The 21,083-nt window shown below is 47.7% G+C and overlaps 1 protein-coding gene across 1 annotated transcript in view; it reads right to left on the bottom strand.

The window, feature by feature from the left end:
- The window catches only part of TMEM67 (transmembrane protein 67), a 959,807-nt gene that overhangs the window by 487,518 nt on the left and 451,206 nt on the right, over window positions 1-21,083 (bottom strand). The window contains exon 17 of the mRNA XM_033932787.1: window positions 17,610-17,766. Within this exon, the coding sequence (XP_033788678.1) occupies window positions 17,610-17,766 (157 nt within the window). The remainder of the gene's footprint in view (window positions 1-17,609; window positions 17,767-21,083) is intronic.

The raw sequence follows: 21,083 nt of genomic DNA on the forward strand, positions 1-21,083 counted from the left end.
AGTGGGAAGGCAGCGAAAAAGGAAAAAAGAAAAAAGAACTTCTCTCTCTCTCTTTTTTTTTTTTTTTTTTACTGGAGAACAGTGAAAAAGAAAGAAAAGAAAATATGACTAAAAATCACAAACTGCGAGAGCGGGAAGGCAGCGAAAAAGGAAAAAATTTCAACAGCTGTTGAAATGCGACTTTTTAGCTCAGTGGAAACTAAGAAACTGAGGAACCGCACGCCTACATCGGGCGGGAAGGCACTTGCACATACGCGGTGCAGGCTATCGTGAATTTTCTAAAGACTTAAAATGGCGATGAACTTTTGAAGTGTCCGTACTGGGGCTCCGTCAATGTTGTAAAGAAGTCATTTAAAGTTGTATTATATGAGGTAATAATAACAGGTGGGGAGATGAGGGGCAGGGGTTGTAAGGAAGAGAAGGGATCGGGGCCCCAGTATATCTAAAACCGCCCCCCCCCCAACTTATGGGGTCCAGCATATCCATCTCCCCCTTCACTCGGCTGGACCCTCCCCTCACACACATTTCTAGTGCACTCCCCCACCCCAGAGCAGCAGTGGCAGCTAGTCATCAGAGGCAGCGCTCTAAACAGGCTGCTCACGGCCAGCCCCAGCAGGGCCTTTCATTTGCCGCATCGGAAGTAATGCGGCAGAGGAAATGCCCTGCCGGATCTGGCCGCAAGCAGCCTGTTTACAGCGCTGACTCTGCTAACTGGCTGCCACTGCAGCTTCAGGTAAGTGGGGGAGTGTGTGTGTGTGTGTGTGTGTGGGAGTGGAGGGTCAAGACTGCTGCTGCTACTGCTTTGGGGGCTGGAGGGAGGGATGAAGGGGGTTGTGGATGCACTCTCGAAGAGGTGGGCTTTTAACCTGGACTTGGAACACTGCAGCGACGGAGCACGCCATAGGAATTTGGGCAGTTTGTTCCAGGTATACACCGCAACAAGATAGAAGGTAAGGAGTCTGGAGTTGGCAGAGGAGGAGAAGGGCATAGATAGGAGTTCATGGGGTGGGGAACATAGGGGGAGATAAGTGAAGAGAGATAGTGAGGGGCAGCTGAGTGAATACATTTGTAAGTCAGTAAGAGGAGTTTGAATTGTATTCAGAAACGGATGGGAAACCAATGAAGTGACTTTAGGAGAGGGGTAACGTGAGTATAGTGGCTCTCACAGATGAGTCGTGCAGCTGAATTCTGGACAGATTGAAAGAGAGAAAGATGGCAGAGCAGAAGACCTGAGAGTAGTGATTTGCAGTAATCTAATAGCAAGGTGATGAGGGCATGGGGAGGAAAGAAAGGACATGCTGGATGGAACGGGATAGGGAAGAGTTAGTGAAAGACTGGGGAATAAGGGGAAGGGAAATGAGAAGTGTAGTGTGAGAGACAAGAGATAGAAAGCTGTAGGTAGACTGTAAAAAGAGGGAAATTGAAGACTATAGAGTACAAATGAATGAAACATAAAAACATAGAAACATAGAAAAATGACGGCAGAAAAGGGCCAAAGCCCATCAAGTCTGCCCACTCTAGTGACCCTTCTCCCTGAGTTTGCTCACCAACCCCCTGCCCTTACCTCATTAGAGATCCCACATGAATATCCCATTTATTTTTGAAATCTGCCACGCTGTTGGCCTCAATCACCTGCCGTGGGAGTTCATTCCAATGATCAACCACCCTCTCAGTGAAGAAATACTTTCTGGAGTCACCATGAAATTTCCCTCCCCTGATTTTCAGTGGATGCCCTCTGGTGGACGAAGGTCCCATAAGACAAAAGATATCCTCTTCCACCTCGATACAACCCGTGATATATTTAAATGTCTCAATCATGTCCCCTCTCTCTCTTCGTTCTTCAAGTGAGTACAGCTGCAATTTATTCAGCCTTACTTCATACGGAAGATCCTTGAGCCCCGAGACCATCCTGGTGGCCATCCGCTGAACTGACTCAACTCTCAGCACATCTTTCCGGTAATGTGGTCTCCAGAATTGAACACAATATTCCAAATGAGGTCTCACCATGGACATGTACAGTGGCATTATGACCTCTGGCATCCTGCTGATAAAACCTCTACGGATACAACCCATCATTTGCCTTGCCTTGGAGGAAGCCTTTTCCACTTGATGTGCAGTTTTCATGTCATCACTAATGATTACTCCTAAATCCCGTTCTTCCGTGGTCCTAACTAAGGTCTCACCATTTAACGTGTAAGTCCTGCACAGATTTCTTTTACCCAGGTGCATCACTTTGCATTTTTTAGCATTGAAGTTGAGCTGCCAAGTCGATGACCATTGTTCTAATAGTAGTAGGTCCTGTGTCATACTGTCAGGCATAGTGCTTTTACCTACTATGTTGCACAGTTTGGCGTCGGCGTCGAACAATGATATTTTTCCTCTGAGCCCTTGGGTCATATCGCTTATGAAAATGTTGAATAGGATTGGACCCAAGACCGAGCCCTGTGGTATTCCACTGGTCACATCCGATGTTTTGGATGGGGTACCATTTACCATCACCCTCTGAAGTCTACCGCTCAGCCAATCCTTAACCCATGCAGCTAGTGTTTCCCCTAATCCCAGCGATTTCAACTTGTTCAATAACCTGTGGTGTGGGATGCCATCAAAAGCTTTGCTGAAGTCCAAATACACTATGTCCAGGGACTCCCCGGCATCCAGTTGTCTTGTTACCCAGTCGAAGAAGCTAATCAGATTTGATTGGCAGGACCTGCCCTTGGTAAATCCATGTTGATGGGGATCACGTAGATTTTCTTCATCCAGGATTGTATCAAGTTTCTGTTTGATCAGTGTTTCCATGAGTTTGCATACTATGGATGTGAGACTTACCGATCTGTAATTCGCCGTCTCTGTTCTGCAGCCCTTTTTGTGGAGTGGAATAACGTTAGCTGTTTTCCAGTCCAAGGGGACTCTTCCCGTGCTTAGGGAGAGATTGAAGAGCACAGATAATGGTTCCGCCAGGACTTCCCTCAACTCTCTGAGCACCCTGGGGTGTAGGTTGTCTGGTCCCATGGCTTTGTTTACTTTGAGTCTTGAAAGTTCGCAGTAGACACTACTGGGCGTAAACTTGAAGTCTTGAAAAGGGTCTTTCTGGCTTTCCCTTGTCCGTAAAAGTGGACCGGATCACGGCGCCTCACAGGTGAAAACCGAGTAGAAGTATTCATAGAACATAGAACATAGAAGATGACGGCAGAAAAGGGCTACAGCCCATCAAGTCTGCCCACTCTGCTTACCCACCCCCTGTCTATGCCCTAATGACCCAATTTTCTTATCTTGACCCTCGTAGGGATCCCACATGGGTATCCCATTTATTCTTAAAGTCTGGCACACTGTCTGCCTCGATCACCTGCACTGGAAGCTTGTTCCAATGATCAACCACTCTCTCTGTGAAGAAATACTTTCTGGTGTCGCCATTAAATTTTCCGCCCCTGAGTTTGAGCGGGTGCCCTCTTGTGGCCGAGGGTCCCTTGAGAAAGAAAATATCATCTTCCACTTCGACACGTCCCGTGAGGTACTTAAATGTTTCGATCATGTCTCCCCTATTCCTACGTTCCTCAAGAGTGTAGAGCTGCAATTTGTTCAGTCTCTCTTCGTACGAGAGACCCTTGAGCCCCGAGATCATCCTGGTGGCCGTCCGTTGAACCGATTCAATTCTGCGCACATCTTTACTGTAATGTGGCCTCCAGAATTGCACACAGTACTCCAGATGAGGTCTCACCATGGCCCTGTACAACGGCATTATGATTTCAGGCTTTCGGCTGACGAAACTTCTATTGATACAACCCAATATCTGCCTTGCCTTAGATGAAGCCTTCTCCACTTGATTGGCAGTTTTCATGTCTGCACTGATGATTACTCCTAAATCTCGTTCTGCTGAAGTCCTAGTTAAAGTTTCTCCGTTCAAGAAGTACGTCCTGCATGGATTTCCGCTTCCGAGGTGCATGACCTTACATTTCTTAGCATTGAAGCCTAGCTGCCAGGTTGAGGACCAACTTTCCAATGTAAGCAGGTCCTGCGCCATATAATTCTGTAAACTGCATTCACTTACTATATTACATAGTTTGGCGTCATTGGTGAATAGTGTTATTTTACCTTGAAGCCCTTGAGTCAGATCCCCTATGAATATGTTGAAAAGGAGTGGACCCAGGACCGAGCCCTGCGGCACTCCACTGGTCACCTCCGATGTTTTAGAGAGGGTACCATTAACCACCACCCTCTGAAGTCTGCCACTCAGCCAATCATTGACCCATGCAGTTAGTGTCTCTCCTAACCCCATCGATTCCATCTTGCTTAGCAGTCTGCGGTGTGGGACACTGTCAAAAGCTTTCCTGAAGTCCAGGTACACGACGTCCAAAGACTCTCCCAAGTCCAACTTTCTTGTTACCCAGTCAAAGAAGCTGATGAGATTGGATTGGCAGGATCTACCCTTGGTGAATCCATGCTGACTGGGATCCCGAAGATTCCCTTCATTCAAGATCATGTCCAATTTGCTTTTAATTAGTGTTTCCATGAGTTTGCACACTATTGATGTGAGACTCACCGGTCTATAATTCGCAGCCTCTGCCCTGCAACCCTTTTTATGCAGAGGAACGACATTAGCTAATTTCCAGTCCAGGGGAACTTTCCCCTTACTTAGGGAGAGATTGAATAGCTCAGCCAACGGTTTCGCCAGGACATCGCTCAATTCTCTGAGCATTCTTGGGTGCAAATTGTCTGGTCCCATGGCTTTGTTCACCTTGAGTCTTACCAGTTCACTGTAAACTTCACCTGGTGTGAACTCAAAATTCTGAAACGGGTCTTCTGTGCTTTGTGTTGCCTTCAACTGGGGACCGTGTCCCGGTGCCTCACAGGTGAAGACTGAGCAGAAGTATTCATTCAGTAGTTCGGCTTTATCGGAATCTGCTTCCACGTAACTTCCGTCCGGTCTTCTAAGGCGTACTATCCCGCCTGTGTTCCTTTTTCTGTCACTAATATACCTGAAGAAGGATTTGTCCCCCTTTTTAATGTTTTTTGCCAGAATTTCTTCCACTCGAAGTTTTGCCTCCCTAACTGCCATTTTGACCGCTGTAGACCTGGTCCTATATTCTACTTTTGCCTCTCTTTTCTCCGTGCGCTTGTAGGAGAGAAACGCTTTTTTCTTCTCCTTAATGAGGTGCGAGATCTCCGCGGTGAACCATTGGGGTTTATTGTTTCTTTGTCGTTTATTTACTGATTTTATGAAGCGGCTAGTTGCTTCATGTATGGTTGATTTCAGTGTTAACCACTTAGCTTCTACATCAACGGTCTCCGCTTGGTCCTGCAGCGTCTGATGGACGAAATCTCCCATGCGTGCGAAGTTTGTGCCCCGGAAATTGAGTACCTTTGTTTTCGTGTTTGATCTAGGGAAGCCTTTCCTAATGTTGAACCATACTATATTGTGGTCGCTGGATGCTAGCGTATCTCCTACTGAGACCTCTGAAACGCTTTCCCCATTGGTGAGTACCAGGTCGAGGATCGCCTGGGCCCTAGTGGGCTCCGTTACCATTTGTTTGAGACGTGCTCCCTTTATGGAGGTTAAGAGCCTCCTGCTACCGCTGGTTGTCGCTGAAAATGAGTTCCAGTCTGCATCAGGCATATTGAAGTCCCCTAGCAGTACAGCTTCTCCTCGTAGAGTGATATTCTCTATGTCTTCAATTAATTCTGCGTCTATGTCTTCCAGTTGTCTTGGGGGTCTGTAAACCACACCTAGATACAGGCATTTTTCTCTGCCTCTTGCCAGGTTTACCCAGAGGGACTCCCCGGTGTACTTGACATCTGTGATCCTGGTGGTTTTGATGTCCTCTTTAATGTATAGAGCTACCTCCCCTCCTAACCTGCCCTCTCTGTCCTGACGAAGTAGATTGTAGCCCGATATAGCCATATCCCACCCATGTGAGTCCGTGAACCAAGTTTCAGATATTGCCACCACATCTAGGTCGGCATTCCTTATTTCAGCCTCCAATTCTAGAATTTTGTTACCTAAACTGTGTGCATTGACATACATGGCCCTCCATATCTTGTGTTTGCTAAGTCCCTGTGAGGCGTATCCTACCCGAGTCGGTGTGACTCCCAAAGAACTGTTTGCAATGTGGGTACTTACCTTGGACATGGAAGCGGAGTTTCGACTCACCTCATCAGGATAATTCCTTTTTGCACTAATATGTGAATGGGTACCCTCCCCCGAATTACCTAGTTTAAAGCCCTGTGAAGCAGGCGGGCTAGTCGGTGTCCGAAGACGTTCTTACCCCTACTGGTCAGATGGAGTCCGTCTGGTCCCTGAAGTCCTTGTAGCGCTTCCCCATGGTTTAGGAATCCGAAGTTCATATCCCGGCACCATCCCTGTAGCCACTCGTTCGTCCTCAGGATAAGTTCATCTCTGGCTCTTCCCTTGCCTCTAACTGGGAGGATCGATGAGAAAACCACCTGCGCTCCTGTCTGCTTCAGCCTCTCACCCAGTGCTCCAAAGTCTCTGGTGATGGTCTCCGGTGTGTTCCTGGCAGTGTCGTTGGTTCCTATGTGGACAAGAAGCATAGGAAAGTGGTCTCGGGGCGTGAGTAGTCTATCCAGACTGGCGGTGACATCTCGTGTCCTGGCTCCAGGCAGACAGCAGACCTCCCTAGATTGCATATCCGGTCTGCAAATTGGTCCCTCGGTGCCCCTCAGCATGGAATCCCCGATGACTATTACTCTACGCTTCTTTGGGGGGAGCCGGTCAGTTGTCATTTAGTAGTTCGGCCTTAGTGGAATCCGATTCTGCATAATTCCAGTCCGATTTCCTGAGTCGTTCTATCCCATCTTTGTTTCTTTTCCTGTCACGAATATACCTAAAGAAGGATTTATCCCCTTTCTTAATGTTCCGCGCTAGATTCTCCTCTGTTCGGAGCTTGGCCTCTCTGACTGCCTTCTTGACAGCTTTAGACCTGTCCTGATAGTCTTCTTTTGCCTCCTGCTTTCCTAAATGTTTGTAGGCAATAAATGCTTTTTTCTTCTCCTTAACGAGGTCTGAAATTTCAGTACTGAACCACTGGGGTCTTTTGTTTCTCCGACTTTTGCTGACCGTTTTTACATAGCGATTTGTTGCTTCATGCAGGGTGGATTTCAGAGTCGACCACATATTCTCCACATTGTCGGTTTGTGCTTGGTTTTGCAGCTCCCGATGGACAAAATCTCCCATGCGTTCGAAGTCTGTGCCTTTAAAGTTGAGGACTCTCGTCACTGTATTCGATCTAGAGAAACCCCATCTGAGGTTAAGCCATACCATGTTATGGTCGCTGGAGGCCAGCGTATCTCCTACCGATACTTCTGTGACACTGTCTCCGTTGGTGAGGGGAAAAAATAAACTGAAGAACACCGAGAGGAAAAAAACAATGTTAGATATGGATGTAGTAGAGTAGAAGAAGAAGACAGGAGAGAGAAAAATGACAAATGAACACAAAACCCTGGTACAAGAGTTAAGAGAAGATGGAGGAAAGCAGAGACTGAGACCAACATGATTAGAAAGTAGAAAAAAAGATTGTATTTTTAATTTTGAATAAAAACTCATAACTGAAAGTCTGATATATCAAAGGAAAGAGGGTGGGGGCAGTGCAAGAAAGGATAGTGCGCCATGGAGGGCAAGTCGCACGGGGTGCAATTATAGCTTGCTGCAGCCCTAACTGCACACAGCAGGCAACTGCCTGGGGGAGGAGTGAAGCTAGGGATGGGCTGGAGCAGAACTGGGGGAAGGGCCAGGGGCAGGGCTAGGGACATGGCCATGTATCCTCTTTTTTTGTCTTCACAAATATGGTAACCCTAAACCCCGCCCCCTGACTCAACAGGGTTACCTTGCTAAGATAGCTTAGCACTGAGCTATAAAGCCCAGTGCAGTTTGGGACTGTAATTCGCTCTATCTTAGGCTAGCAGCCCCTGCTGTATGGAGGTGGAATGGTAGCATTAGTGGAAGATAACCCCTTACTCTTCCACAGACATCCTAAAGTTAGACCTGTTTGATGAATGTCAAGGGTATAAAAAGGTACTCTAATTGAGCAGCTGAGCACTGGAGGAATCTCCCAGTGGCTGCTGTCCTACTCCCTCTCTTCTGAAAATGAAACTGAAAGGGGATACCAGGCTCTATGACCCTTCAAGTATTATGAGCATTCTTAGCAAAGCAGGAAGACTGTCTGAGGAGTAATCTAATGCAGTGTTTCTCAACCTTTTCAAGCCAACTACCCCCTAAGCCTAACAAATACCAACCGAGTACACCCGCCCAACTCCACCCCTGACTCCATCCAAACTCTGCCCCTGACTCTACCCCCATAATAATAGTACTAATTGTAATGCAATTTTTCCATCCATTTTTCATATGCACACAATATAATCTTATTAATGCATAATGGTAACCACAAAATTTTAAAAACACACCGAGCACACTGTATGCAGAGAAAATGTTAATTATATTCATGTTTTTTCCAGAGATCAGTGCAGATGACTTTAAAATTTGCAATCAGTAACAATTATAGAAAAAACAGACAAATATAAAGCAAAATATAGACAGCAGATATAAATTCTCAAAACTGACACATTTTGTTAACTAAATTGAAAATAAAATCATTTTTCCTACCTTTGTTATCTGGTGATTTCATGAGTCTCTGGTTGCACTTCCTTCTGACTGTGTATCCAATATTTATTTATTTATTTCTGCCTCCTGCATGCTTCCTCTCCTCCAGACCTCATTCCATTCCCCAAGCAACATCTCTCTCTGTCCCTCCATGAGTCCAACTTTTTCTTCCTCTCTCTTTCTCTCTCCCTGCCTGCCTCCTGCCCCCCCGCTGAAGCAACCACCGCCGATTTCTCCCTGCCTCCCCGCCCCATCCCCGAAGCTGACCCTGCCACCTGAAACACTCCATTCCCCCCAACTTTTTCTTCCTCTCTCCTTACCTGCCCCCCACCCCCGCTGAAGCCACTGCAGATTCCTCCCTGCCCCACCCCGAAGCCGACCCTGCCACCCGACATGCTCCATTCCCACCCCGCCTCAGCAGCAGCAACAGGAACGGGCCAGGTGCGTGCATCGACTGCATGCAGCCAGCCCACAAGCCTTCCCCATCCTTCGTCAATTCTGACATCGGAGAGAAGGTTCCAGGCCAGCCAGGCAGCGATTGGTTGCCAGATAAGATCATAAGAACATAAGCAGTGCCTCCGCCGGGTCAGACCATAGGTCCATCCTGCCCAGCAGTCCGCTCTCGCGGCGGCCCAAACAGGTCACGACCTGTCTGAATCACCAGAAGGGGCCCCCTTGCCACCTTGGTTTCCCATTGAAGTCCTATCTTCCCATCGAAGTCCTAACCCTCCGGTCTTGCACATGCATGACTTGGTTGGGTTTCTATACTTATTACCTGGTTAGCTTTCTATACTTGTATTACATCCCAGCACCTCTCTCAGTATCCCACGATCCCTTTATCCCTCAGGAATCCGTCCAATCCCTGTTTGAATCCCTGTACCGTACTCTGCCTGATCACTTCCTCCGGTAGCGCATTCCAAGTGTCCACGACCCTTTGGGTGAAAAAAAACTTCCTTGCATTTGTTTTGAACCTATCTCCCTTCAGTTTCTCCGAATGCCCCCTCGTACCTGTTGTCCCCTTCAGTCTGAAGAATCTGTCCCTATCCACTCTCTCTATGCCCCTCATGATCTTGAAGGTCTCTATCATATCTCCCCTGAGCCTCCTTTTTTCTAGAGAGAAGAGCCCCAGCCTATCCAACCTCTCGGCGTATGGGCAGTGTTCCAGCCCTCTTACCAGTTTCGTTGCTCTCCTTTGGACTCTCTCAAGTACCGCCATGTCCTTGCTGAGGTACGGCGACCAATATTGAACGCAGTATTCCAGATGCGGACGCACCATCGCTTGATACAATGGCATGATGACTTCCCGCGTCCTGGTTGTTATGCCCCTCTTTATGATGCCCAGCATCCTGTTGGCTTTTTTCGAGGCTGCTGCGCACTGTGCAGATGGCTTCAGTGATGCATCCACCAGCACACCCAAATCTCTTTCAAGTCTGCTGTCATCCAACAATGCCCCCCACATCTGTTGATGTTGGACCGCTACAAAAAATATACTATTATCTATCATCCCTGGAGCTACAGTTTATGCCACTAAATGAACTTTCATCTTTACCTGTTAAACAAATAACCAATAATAATTTAAAAAGATAATCTAATCTAATAAAACGCTAGGCCGTGCATGCGCAGTTCCATCGCGTGCGTCCGTTTTCTGTGAGATGTACAGCATCTCAGACCGAAACACTCTCTCTCCTCCCCCGAGACGGATGTCGGACACAGCGGCTGTCAGCCCGTGCTGTTTTTTGATCTGCCCTGCTCCTTGCCTGAAGTCCTCTCTCCTCCCCCGCGATCTGCCCTGCTCCTTGCCTGAAGTCCTCTCTCCTCCCCCGAGGCTGATGTCGGACGTGGCGGCTGTCTCCCCCGAGGCGGATGATCTTATGGGAATCAATGTTCTTCGCTCTGCCCTGCTCCTTGCCTTGCTATATTTTTAAGTTGAAAGACGAGGCAGCGGCTCCTCTCAGGATCCCCACCTGCGTCGGAAGTCCAATGCAGTTGGGGATCTTGAGAGGAGCCGCCGCCACCGTGTCTTTCAACTTAAAAATATACTAAGGCAAGGAGCAGGGCAGAACGATCTTCAAAATGGCGGCAACTCGATCTCCGTTCCTCCGGGGGGGGGGGGGTCTGGGAGTAGAGGGATCGTGGCCACTCAGCGCCCCCACCGAGGAGCCCATCAACTTTCCGCTGCCTGGGACCGACTCATTTGCCGCCCCCCCCTCTTCCCTTACCGCGGGCCCAACTGCCGATTTAAGCAGCGTGTCCAGCACTCTTCACACACTGCTTCGGGCCTTTCTACTGCCCTGATTTGCTCCGGACGTGCCAGAGTAAATCAGGCCAGTAGAAGGACCCGAAGCAGCGTGTGAAGACTGCAGCACACGCTGCTTGAATCGCCATATGTAGTTGGGCCCGCGGGAAGGGAAGGGGGGCGGCAAAGGACTCGGACCCGCATTTGTAGTCGCGACTGTGGGAAGGGAAAGAGGGTAGAGGAAACGCTAATGCAGGCACAGGGAACTGGTGTGGGGGGAGGGAAATGGAGGGGGGGGAATGCTGCTTCAGACAGACAGACAGAGGGAGGAAGGGAGACAGAAAGACAAGAAGAAAGACACAGGGGCAGGTGCACAGGAAATGGTGTGGGGGGAAGGAATGCTGCTTTGGACAGACAGACAGACAGACAGACAGAGGGAGGAAGGGACACAGAAAGACACAGGGGCAGGTGCACAGGGAACTGGTGTGGAGGGAGGAAATGCTGCTTTGGAAAGACAGACAGAGGGAGGAAGGGACACAGAAAGACAAGAAGAAAAATACAGGGGCAGGTGCGGGACAGCGGGAGTCGCATCAGGAGGGGTGCGGGATGCCGCAGAGGGAACTTTTCCAATGGGTGCAACTGGGCGGCTGTCGGGAGCCTCTGATCACGGGCAGAGCAAGGTAAGTGTATCATAGGGATAAGAAGGAGGAGGGGGGGAGAAAAAGGAAGGGACACCTACTGCTGGACAGGGGGAGAAGGAAAGAGGTGCTGATGGACGGGGGGGGTGTGAAGAAAAAGGAACGGAGGCCTAATGTTGGTCAGGGGGAGAAGGAAGGTGCTGCTGGACAGGCGGGAGGTAAAACAAAGGGAGAAGGGCTGCTGCTGCATAAGGAGAGCAGTAAAGGGGTGGTGGTGGACACAGGGGAGGTAAAAGGAAGGGAGAATGGACACGGGGAGCAGGTGAGGGGTGGTGATGGACAGCCAAGGAAAAAGAAATACAGAAAGAAAGAAAGCGGCTAAGGAGAGAGAGAGAAAGAGAAAGAAATAAAGAGAGTCACACACACATATATTCTAGCACCAGTTAATGTAACGGGCTATAAGACTAGTTTAAATTATAACTTAAAATATTTCAATTGATTCCTCCAGGTTAGGCACCAGTTTCTTTTTTTTCCCCAATTCTTTATTATTTTTCAAATCTTACAACATTTTTTACTTCAATATCACACTTAATATTCTATTAATATCTATTTCAAAATTATTTCCCCCCTCCCTCCTAAACAATCACAATGACTGACATATAATTTCTATAATGACCCTCAATTCAATATACAGTGGTACCTCGGTTTACGAGTGTTTTGCAAGATGAGCAAAACATTTGCAAAATCGGTGCCTCAGAAACTGAGCGTGGCTCGATTTACGAGCGCCCCCCCATGATCCGGCACCCTCCCCCTTGCGATCCGGTACCCTCCCCCCGACATGATCCGGCACCCCCCCCCCCCGATGCAATTGGGTACCCCCCTGCTGCTTCTTACCGTTATCTGGGCACCGGCACCGGCATGTCCTGTGCGTTGGTGCCGGTGCCCGAAGATCGGCCTCCTCTTCTGCTGGGCCTTGAGCATCTGCGAATGCTCAAGGCCTGCAAGTTCACATTCTAGATGGAACGTGAACTCGCAGGCCTTGAGCATGTGCAGATGCTCAAGGCACAGCAGAAGAGGAGGCCGATCTTTGGGCACCGGCACCAACGCACAGGACATGCTGGTGCCCAGATGACGGTAAGAAGTGGCGGGGGGGTGCCCAATCGCAGGGGGGGGCGGTCGTGGGAGGGAGGGTGCCGGATCGCAGGGGGGACCTTCGGGGGGAGCAATGCCGGTTCTCATGAGGGGGGGAACGTATCAAAGCGAGTTTCCATTATTTCCTATGGGGAAAACTCGCTTTGATAAACGAGCATTTTGGATTACGAGCATGCTCCTGAAACAGATTATGCTCGTAATCCAAGGTATCACTGTATCTAAATTTATTATCCTATCAAACCTCCCCCCTCCCGGATATGCATGTTTATAGGGGAAAACAATGATTAGACGTTACAATATTTTGCTAATGGCTCCCAAATCTCTTGAAATTTCTTAAAATTCCCTTTCTGAATGGCTAATGTTCTTTCCATTTTATACATATGACACAATGAATTCCACAAAAACTATAGTTAAGTCTCTTCCAATTCCAATTGCTTGTAATTTGTTGTATGAGGACTCCTGTCATTATTAATAAAAGTCTGTTGTTCTTAGATGATATTTGACTTTTAGCTCTTATTGACATATCAAATAACACAGTATCATTAGACAATGCCACCGGATTTTCCAATAAACAATTTATTTGGCCCCATATTGAATTCCAAAATGCCAAAATAAGTGGCCAATAGAACAATAAATGATCTAAAGTCCCTACTTCGAGATGACAATGCCAACATTTATTTGACTTAGAGCTATCTACCGTATTTTCACGCATATAACGCGCGCGTTATACGCGTTTTTACCTACCGCGCATACCCCTCGCGCGTTATATGCGTGAGCGCGGTATACGAAAGTTTTAAAACATAGTTCCCACCCCGCCCGACGCCCGATTCACCCCCCCCAGCAGGACCACTCGCACCCCCACCCCGAACGACCACTCGCACGCGCTCCCACCCGCATCCACGATCGGAGCAAGAGGGAGCCCAAGCCCTCTTGCCCGGCCGACTCCCCGACGTCCGATACATCCCCCCCCCCGGCAGGACCACTCGCACCCCCACCCCGAAGGACCGCCGACTTCCCGACAATATCGGGCCAGAAGGGAGCCCAAACCCTCCTGGCCACGGCGACCCCCTAACCCCACCCCGCACTACATTACGGGCAGGAGGGATCCCAGGCCCTCCTGCCCTCGACGCAAACCCCCCTCCCCCCCAACGACCGTCCCCCCCCAAGAACCTCCGACCGCCCCCCCAGCCGACCCGCGACCCCCCTGGCCGACCCCCACGACCCCCCCACCCCCCTTCCCCGTACCTTTGGAAGTTGGCCGGACAGACGGGAGCCAAACCCGCCTGTCCGGCAGGCAGCCAACGAAGGAATGAGGCCGGATTGGCCCATCCGTCCTAAAGCTCCGCCTACTGGTGGGGCCTAAGGCGCGTGGGCCAATCATGATAGGCCCTGGAGCCTTAGGTCCCACCTGGGGGCGCGGCCTGAGGCACATGGTCGGGTTGGGCCCATGTGCCTCAGGCCGCGCCCCCAGGTGGGACCTAAGGCTCCAGGGCCTATTCTGATTGGCCCACGCGCTTTAGGCCCCACCAGTAGGCGGAGCTTTAGGACGGATGGGCCAATCCGGCCTCATTCCTTCGTTGGCTGCCTGCCGGACAGGCGGGTTTGGCTCCCGTCTGTCCGGCCAACTACCAAAGGTACGGGGAAGGGGGGTGGGGGGGTCGTGGGGGTCGCCAGGGGGGTCGCGGGTCGGCTGGGGGGGCGGTCGGAGGTTCTTGGGGGGGGGCGGTCGTTGGGGGGGAGGGGGGTTTGCGTCGAGGGCAGGAGGGCCTGGGATCCCTCCTGCCCGTAATGTAGTGCGGGGTGGGGTTAGGGGGTCGCCGTGGCCAGGAGGGTTTGGGCTCCCTTCTGGCCCAACTACCAAAGGTACGGGGAAGGGGGGTGGGGGCGTCGTGGGGGTCGCCAGGGGGGTCGCGGGTCGGCTGGGGGGGCGGTCGGAGGTTCTTGGGGGGGCGGTCGTTGGGGGGGAGGGGGGTTTGCGTCGAGGGCAGGAGGGCCTGGGATCCCTCCTGCCCGTAATGTAGTGCGGGGTGGGGGTAGGGGGTCGCCGTGGCCAGGAGGGTTTGGGCTCCCTCCTGGCCCGATATTGTCGGGGAGTCGGCGGTCCTTCGGGGTGGGGGTGCGAATGGTCCTGCCGGGGGGGGGGGGATGAATCGGACGTCGGGGGGGGGTGTGAACGGAGAGTCGGGACAGCGCACGGAGAGGCGGGGCAGTGCACGGAAGTCAGGGGGGTGAACGGAGAGTCGGGACAGCGCACGGAAAGTCAGGGCAGTGCATGGAAGTCAGGGGGGGGTGAACGGAGAGTCGGGACAGCGCACGGAGAGGCGGGGCAGTGCACGGAAGTCAGGGGGGGGTGAACGGAGAGTCGGGACAGCGCACGGAGAGGCGGGGCAGTGCACGGAAGTCAGGGGGGGTGAACGGAGAGTCGGGACAGCGCACGGAAAGTCAGGGCAGTGCACGGAAGTCAGGGGGGGGTGAACGGAGAGTCGGGACAGCGCACGGAGAGGCGGGGCAGTGCACGGAAGTCAGGGGGGATGAACGGAGAGTCGGGACAGCGCACGGAGAGGCGGGGCAGTGCACGGAAGTCAGGGGGGGGTGAACGGAGAGTCGGGACAGCGCACGGAGAGGCGGGGCAGTGCACGGAAGTCAGGGGGGTGAACGGAGAGTCGGGCAGCATGCGCGGTATAATAGTGAGCGCGTTATACCAAAGTTTTTGTGCTTATCATCGTGATTTCTGCGCGCTATACACGTGTGCGCGTTTTATACGGGTGCGTGTTATTTGCGTGAAAATACGGTAACTTTTGTAACCGAAAAGGGGTCCATAATGGTCTATGTAACAGAAAAAAACAAGTTTGTCTCATAGATGCTGACATTGTACATCTCAATCTCCAAGTCCAGATTCGTGGCCATTGAGATGCAGAAATTTGGTGCTGTCCCTAAGACCAGTTTTTGGTTTCTTATTTATCAGTCCAGCTAACAATTTATACCACTGTGTGGCCTGGTGTCCCAGGAAGTCCACCTGAAAGCACAAGAATACCAAACTATATTGATTATTTACATTTTTCCATTCAGGGAACCTCATCTGAATAGCCTGCTTCAGTTGCAACCATCTAAAACTTTGTGATTTATTAAGTCCAAATTTATGTTGCAACTGTGAAAAGTCAAGCAGCTTACCATTAGATATAACATCCTCTAAAGTACGTATTCCTGCTATCATCCAATCCGCCAATTTGAATCATGGAGTTTAGCCATATAGTTTGATTTGTTGATTTGTGAATTGGAATAGGTGTTAAATTGTTGACATATTGTAATGTTTTCCACATATCTGTTTTCTTTATATAATCTAGGCATTTTGATACTGAGAACATGGCATAATCGCAGAGGAAAAATGAGTCGCCATTCCAACCATAACCAATCTGGGATATTTTCAATGGGCTCTGGGAGGACCCAATACATACTTTGGTGCAAAATATAGGCTTGATGATACCTATAAAAATTGGGAAAATTTACCCCTCCCTCTGCAATTGGTTTTTGTAAAGATACTAAGGCAACTCTAGGAGTTTTGCCCAGCCAAATAAATTTTGTTACAATACTATTTAATTTTTTATACAAAGACCCCTGAAAAAAAACTGGTAACATTCCTATTTGATAACAAACCACAGGCAATATCATCATTTTAATAGTTTGGACTCTTCCCCCATCAAGAAAGATGTAAAGGATTCCATTGCTCACACATTTCTGTTACCTTCTGTAATAAAAAAATTTCATTTACTTTCATTGTTTCATCCAATGTGTTTTTTATCCAAATGCCTAAATATTTTATTCCATCCTCTTTCCATAGAAAGGAGAATTTTTCAAATAATCCTTTTGTGCAATAAACATTAATAGGAAGAACTTCTGATTTGCTCCAATTTATTTTGTATCCTGAAAATTTTCCAAATTTTTCTATTACATTAAGTAAGCATGGAATGGTTGCTTCAGGATTCCTCAAATGAAGCAGTATATCATCTACATAAGCAGAGACCTTATATTCCTGATCTGAATAAGGAATACCTTGTATCTCCTTCGCCTGCTGAATTGCTAATAACAAGGGTTCTAATACAATATAAAAAGCAAAGGAGACAGGGGACATCCCTGTCTAACTCCCCTCTGCAAACTAAAACTTTCAGAGAGATTATTATTAATATACAGTCTAGCCAAAGAGAAACTATACAAGGATTAAATCATTTGTATAAATCCTGAACCTATACCAAACCAATCCATTGCTTGATACATAAAGATCCATTCCACCCTATCAAAAGCTTTTTCTGCATCTAAGGATACAGAGAAGGCTGGATCGTTCATGGTTTTTGTTAAATTTAATATATGAAAAGCCATTCTGGTATTATTGGAGGAATGTCTCTGAGCAACAAATCCTGTTTGGTGCATACCAATAATAAAAGGGAGAGCCTTAGCAAACGCAAGGCCAATGTCTTAGCTAGAAGTTTACCATCTACATTGATTAAAGAAATGTAATTTGAAACCAATGTGGGATCTTTATTTGGCTTCGGCAAGACTATAGTAACAGATTCTGCCATAGTACCTGTAATGCAATCATTATTTAGTTAGATCTGATATAAATTTAATAAATGAACTAAAAGGGTATTTTGAAATGTTTTATAAAACTCTACAGTGAAACCATCTCCACCTGGAGCAGATCCAGCTCTAAGGGATTTAAACGCTGATTGCAATTCTTTTAAATGATATAGGCGCCTCTAAGCTTCTTTTTATATGATCCAGAATTTTTGGACCATTAATTAATTTTAAAAACTCTAAACCATCTTTTTCTTTATCTGAATAAGGCAACAATTTCTTTTAACTCTTATATCCTCTAACTTATTCAATCACATAAAAATTTATTTCACATACAATCAATATAGTTGACTTTTATAGGCCAGTTTAAATAAATTGTACCTCACCACTATGAAATTCTTACCTTGGTTAACTAATATTTCATTGTATTGAAGATTTAAGTTTAATACTGGTACAGCCCAAAGATTCTGCTCTCCATTGTTTCCAGGATAAGACAGGTACACATCATAAAAAACTGGCTCAGCGTAATCCCTTAAGATTTTGGCTACAGAGATTGTGCACTAAAAAGAAAATTGTCTGACTTAAAATTAAAACTTAACAAGAAAACAAATGATTCTGTTAAAGTATAGTGGTGCTAAAACTATGTAACTCTAACAGTGTAATTTACAATCATGAGCTTCAACACTACAACATATACAGGTACATTTATTTTCCTCTCTCAAATTATATGCTCATTTGAAAAGCAGGGGAAACAAAATGGTATTTTATAGACAAACTCTAAAGTTAAACCCATAAGTTGGATTACCAGTTTGTCTCTCAAAAAAATTAGCAATGTAATACTAAGGGATTAACTAAGCTGCAGTCTTCAGAGCCTGCAGGAAAAACATAACCAAATATTTTAAACTATGAGTAAAGTGAAGTTACTCACCTGCAGCAGGGTGTCCACAGAGGACAGCAGTTAATGTGGAAGGGCATTTTCAATATGACGTCTAAATTCCAAGTTAAACATCTTGTGGAAGATGCACAAAATTCAGCAGCCATAATTTTAAAAAACATCAAAAATATATAACATTTCAAAAATCTCCTTGATACATGTCCATCAAATAAGTATCCACAGCCAGGATCATTGTTCAGTGGTAAACATCCCCAATCTTTGAAAATATCCTTTGCAAAACGTTCACTCTATGATCCTCCATAGAGAACGTCGGTAATAATATCAGGACGTTCCTGCAACATACTCTACATCCATAATAATAAAACCCTTAGCATGCCTCCGTGCTTCCACGCCTCCACATGCGCAGAACAATACAACTCTCCCCTGCTCCTTCCTCACTCCATGTGCCACCTGCTACACCGAGGCTCACAGAGCCCCCTCAGCTGTTAGAACTGCTGCACGAGGAGGGAGAGCAAGGGCTGCACATGCAGAAGCACAAGCTGGTACACGAGACTGCAGGGAGAAAGAAAGATAGACGGGGGCAGGGAGAGAGACAGAAAGAAAGAAAGGCAGGGGACCAGGGAGAGAGACAGAAAAAAGAAAGACAGACGGGGGCAGGGAGAGAGACAGAAAGAAAGACAGACAGACAGGGGGTAGGCAGACAGACACACAGACAGGGGACAGGTTGAGAGACAGAAAGACAGACAGGGGGCCAGGGAGAGAGACAGAAAAAAGAAAGACAGACGTGGGCAGGGAGAGAGACAGAAAGAAAGACAAACAGACAGGGGGCAGGCAGACAGACAGGAGACAGACAGACAGGGGGCAGGGAGAGAAACAGAAATAAAGACAGACAGAGGGCAGGAAGAGAGACAGAAAAAAAGAAAGACAGACAGATAGGGGGCATGGAGAGAGACAGAAAAAAAGGGGAGCAGGGAGGGAGAAATAAAGAGACAGACAAAAAGAAAGGGGCCAGGGAGAGAGAAAGAAAGAAAGGCATACAGATTGAGAGGAGGGAGGGGAGTCCTGTAAGCTCAGGTGAAGACCCCCGAGAATTTCCCTGTCACAGCAATAGCAGGCCAAAGCAAGGCCAGTACAGCTAAGACCTAAAATGGTTGCTGAAAAAGCAAATAGGCTCTCTGACTAGAAATTGTCAACTCTGAGAGCAGCCGTGAACTCTGAAAGACACTTCTGCTTTTTCCTAGAAACAAAAGATGTGGTTATAGAGAAAAATAATTCTGATGAAAAACATAAGCAACATGATAACTTTCACCAGAAGAAAGACAAGCAACATGATAACTTTCACCAGAGGAAAGACGAACCACGGACATAAGTATACAAGAAGACTAACCACAGAGCTGAAAAGCCATTAGGCCCAGGTGCTCAAAAGAGGAACTTGGTATAGTAACAGGACATTTACGGGGAAATGAGGGAGAAGCTTATGAGGAAAGGCGTGGCACAGAATCACTCAATTTATGTTAACCAACCCATAGCTTAATATATGAGATAATGGATATAATTAACCAATGAAAGTGTGAAATGTAACATGCACCAACGTGAGCCAGAGCTGCCAGAATCATATAAAAGAAAGCTCCCTGAACCATGGTTTCAGAACTCATTGGAGGTTCTCCATCAGCCTGGCCAGCCTGATGTATGCTCTATCACTCTGTATGCTGTGTGATTTATTCCTGTAAGCTATTACTATTTGATTATTAAACTCATATTATTTGTATCAGCATAGAGAGAGTTGAGTGGTCTATCTGTGAAGGCCTAGGGTCTTCAAGATAGAAAGAAAGACAGACAGACAGAAAGAAAGGGAGCAGGGAGAGAGAAAGACAGAAAGAAAGAGAAAGAAACGCCTCAGCGCCCCATTGTGCTAAAAGTCTACACATCTATTCTAGCACCCATTAATGTAATGGGCTAAAAAATTAGTATATATATAGCACTGCATGTAGAAAAACATGCAGTGCAGTCTCAGCACCCTCAATCTCTGTGTCGTTCTTTGTGACCTTGGGCAAGTTACCTAAACCTCTGTTGCCCCAGGTACCATAGCTAGATTGTGAACCTGCCAGGACAGACAGGGAAAAATACTTAAGTACCTTAATTTAAAAACTTCCTTGAGAGTCTTGCAAAGGGCGGTATATAAGTACCTTAATAAACATAAACAAATTACTCCCATGGGGGAAACAGAATCACAGGTGCTCCTGTGCCTCTAGTACAGGAGACATATTTTCAAGGTGCACTCCCTGCACCCCCCTCCAGTGTCTCCATGAGAGCGTGGTGATTCATCTGCAGCAGTTTATACTGGTGAGTATCACACTTTAAACCCCCAGGAGCATTGCAATACTCCTGTTTAAGCACTACACACAGGTAGGGCAGGGCTCCAATACACAGAACAGCTTATGTCCTCACAAAGGAACAAAACACCACTGTGGAAAACACTAACCACACAAGAAGCCATGAGCGCCTCTCATGTTCATTCTACCTCTGCAAAAATAGGGATCCCACAGATGCAAGATCACTTTCCTCTGGGCCCCCACCAACAGAGTCTAAGCAATCTTGGGGCTAGCTCATAAACCCACGTCTCAATCTGTCCTCCTTTCTCTGAACCCACAGGGTAATACCAACTCACAACCTATCAAGGCTGTGTTGTCTAGTCCCCACTACCCCCTCCACACTTCCTACGAGCAGTCCCTTGCCATCTATTACAGGTCTCGTGAGGAGCATTGCACAAAATGTAAAAAAAACAATCATGCATATGAAGCTGCGAAGCTCCATCACATGACCCTGAGGCACCGGTATAGGTATATGCAGTGGGACTATCCGCAGCTCATCCAGCATATTTCTTTTTTGAAAATGAGCCCTATATTCTCACATGTGGATGATGCCACCAATGTAGCCCAGTGCAGAGATGCTTCCCAGTGTTCTTTTTCATAAAGCTTTTAG

Source organism: Geotrypetes seraphini, chromosome 2 (genome assembly GCF_902459505.1).
Source record: "Geotrypetes seraphini chromosome 2, aGeoSer1.1, whole genome shotgun sequence".
NCBI lineage: Eukaryota > Metazoa > Chordata > Amphibia > Gymnophiona > Dermophiidae > Geotrypetes > Geotrypetes seraphini.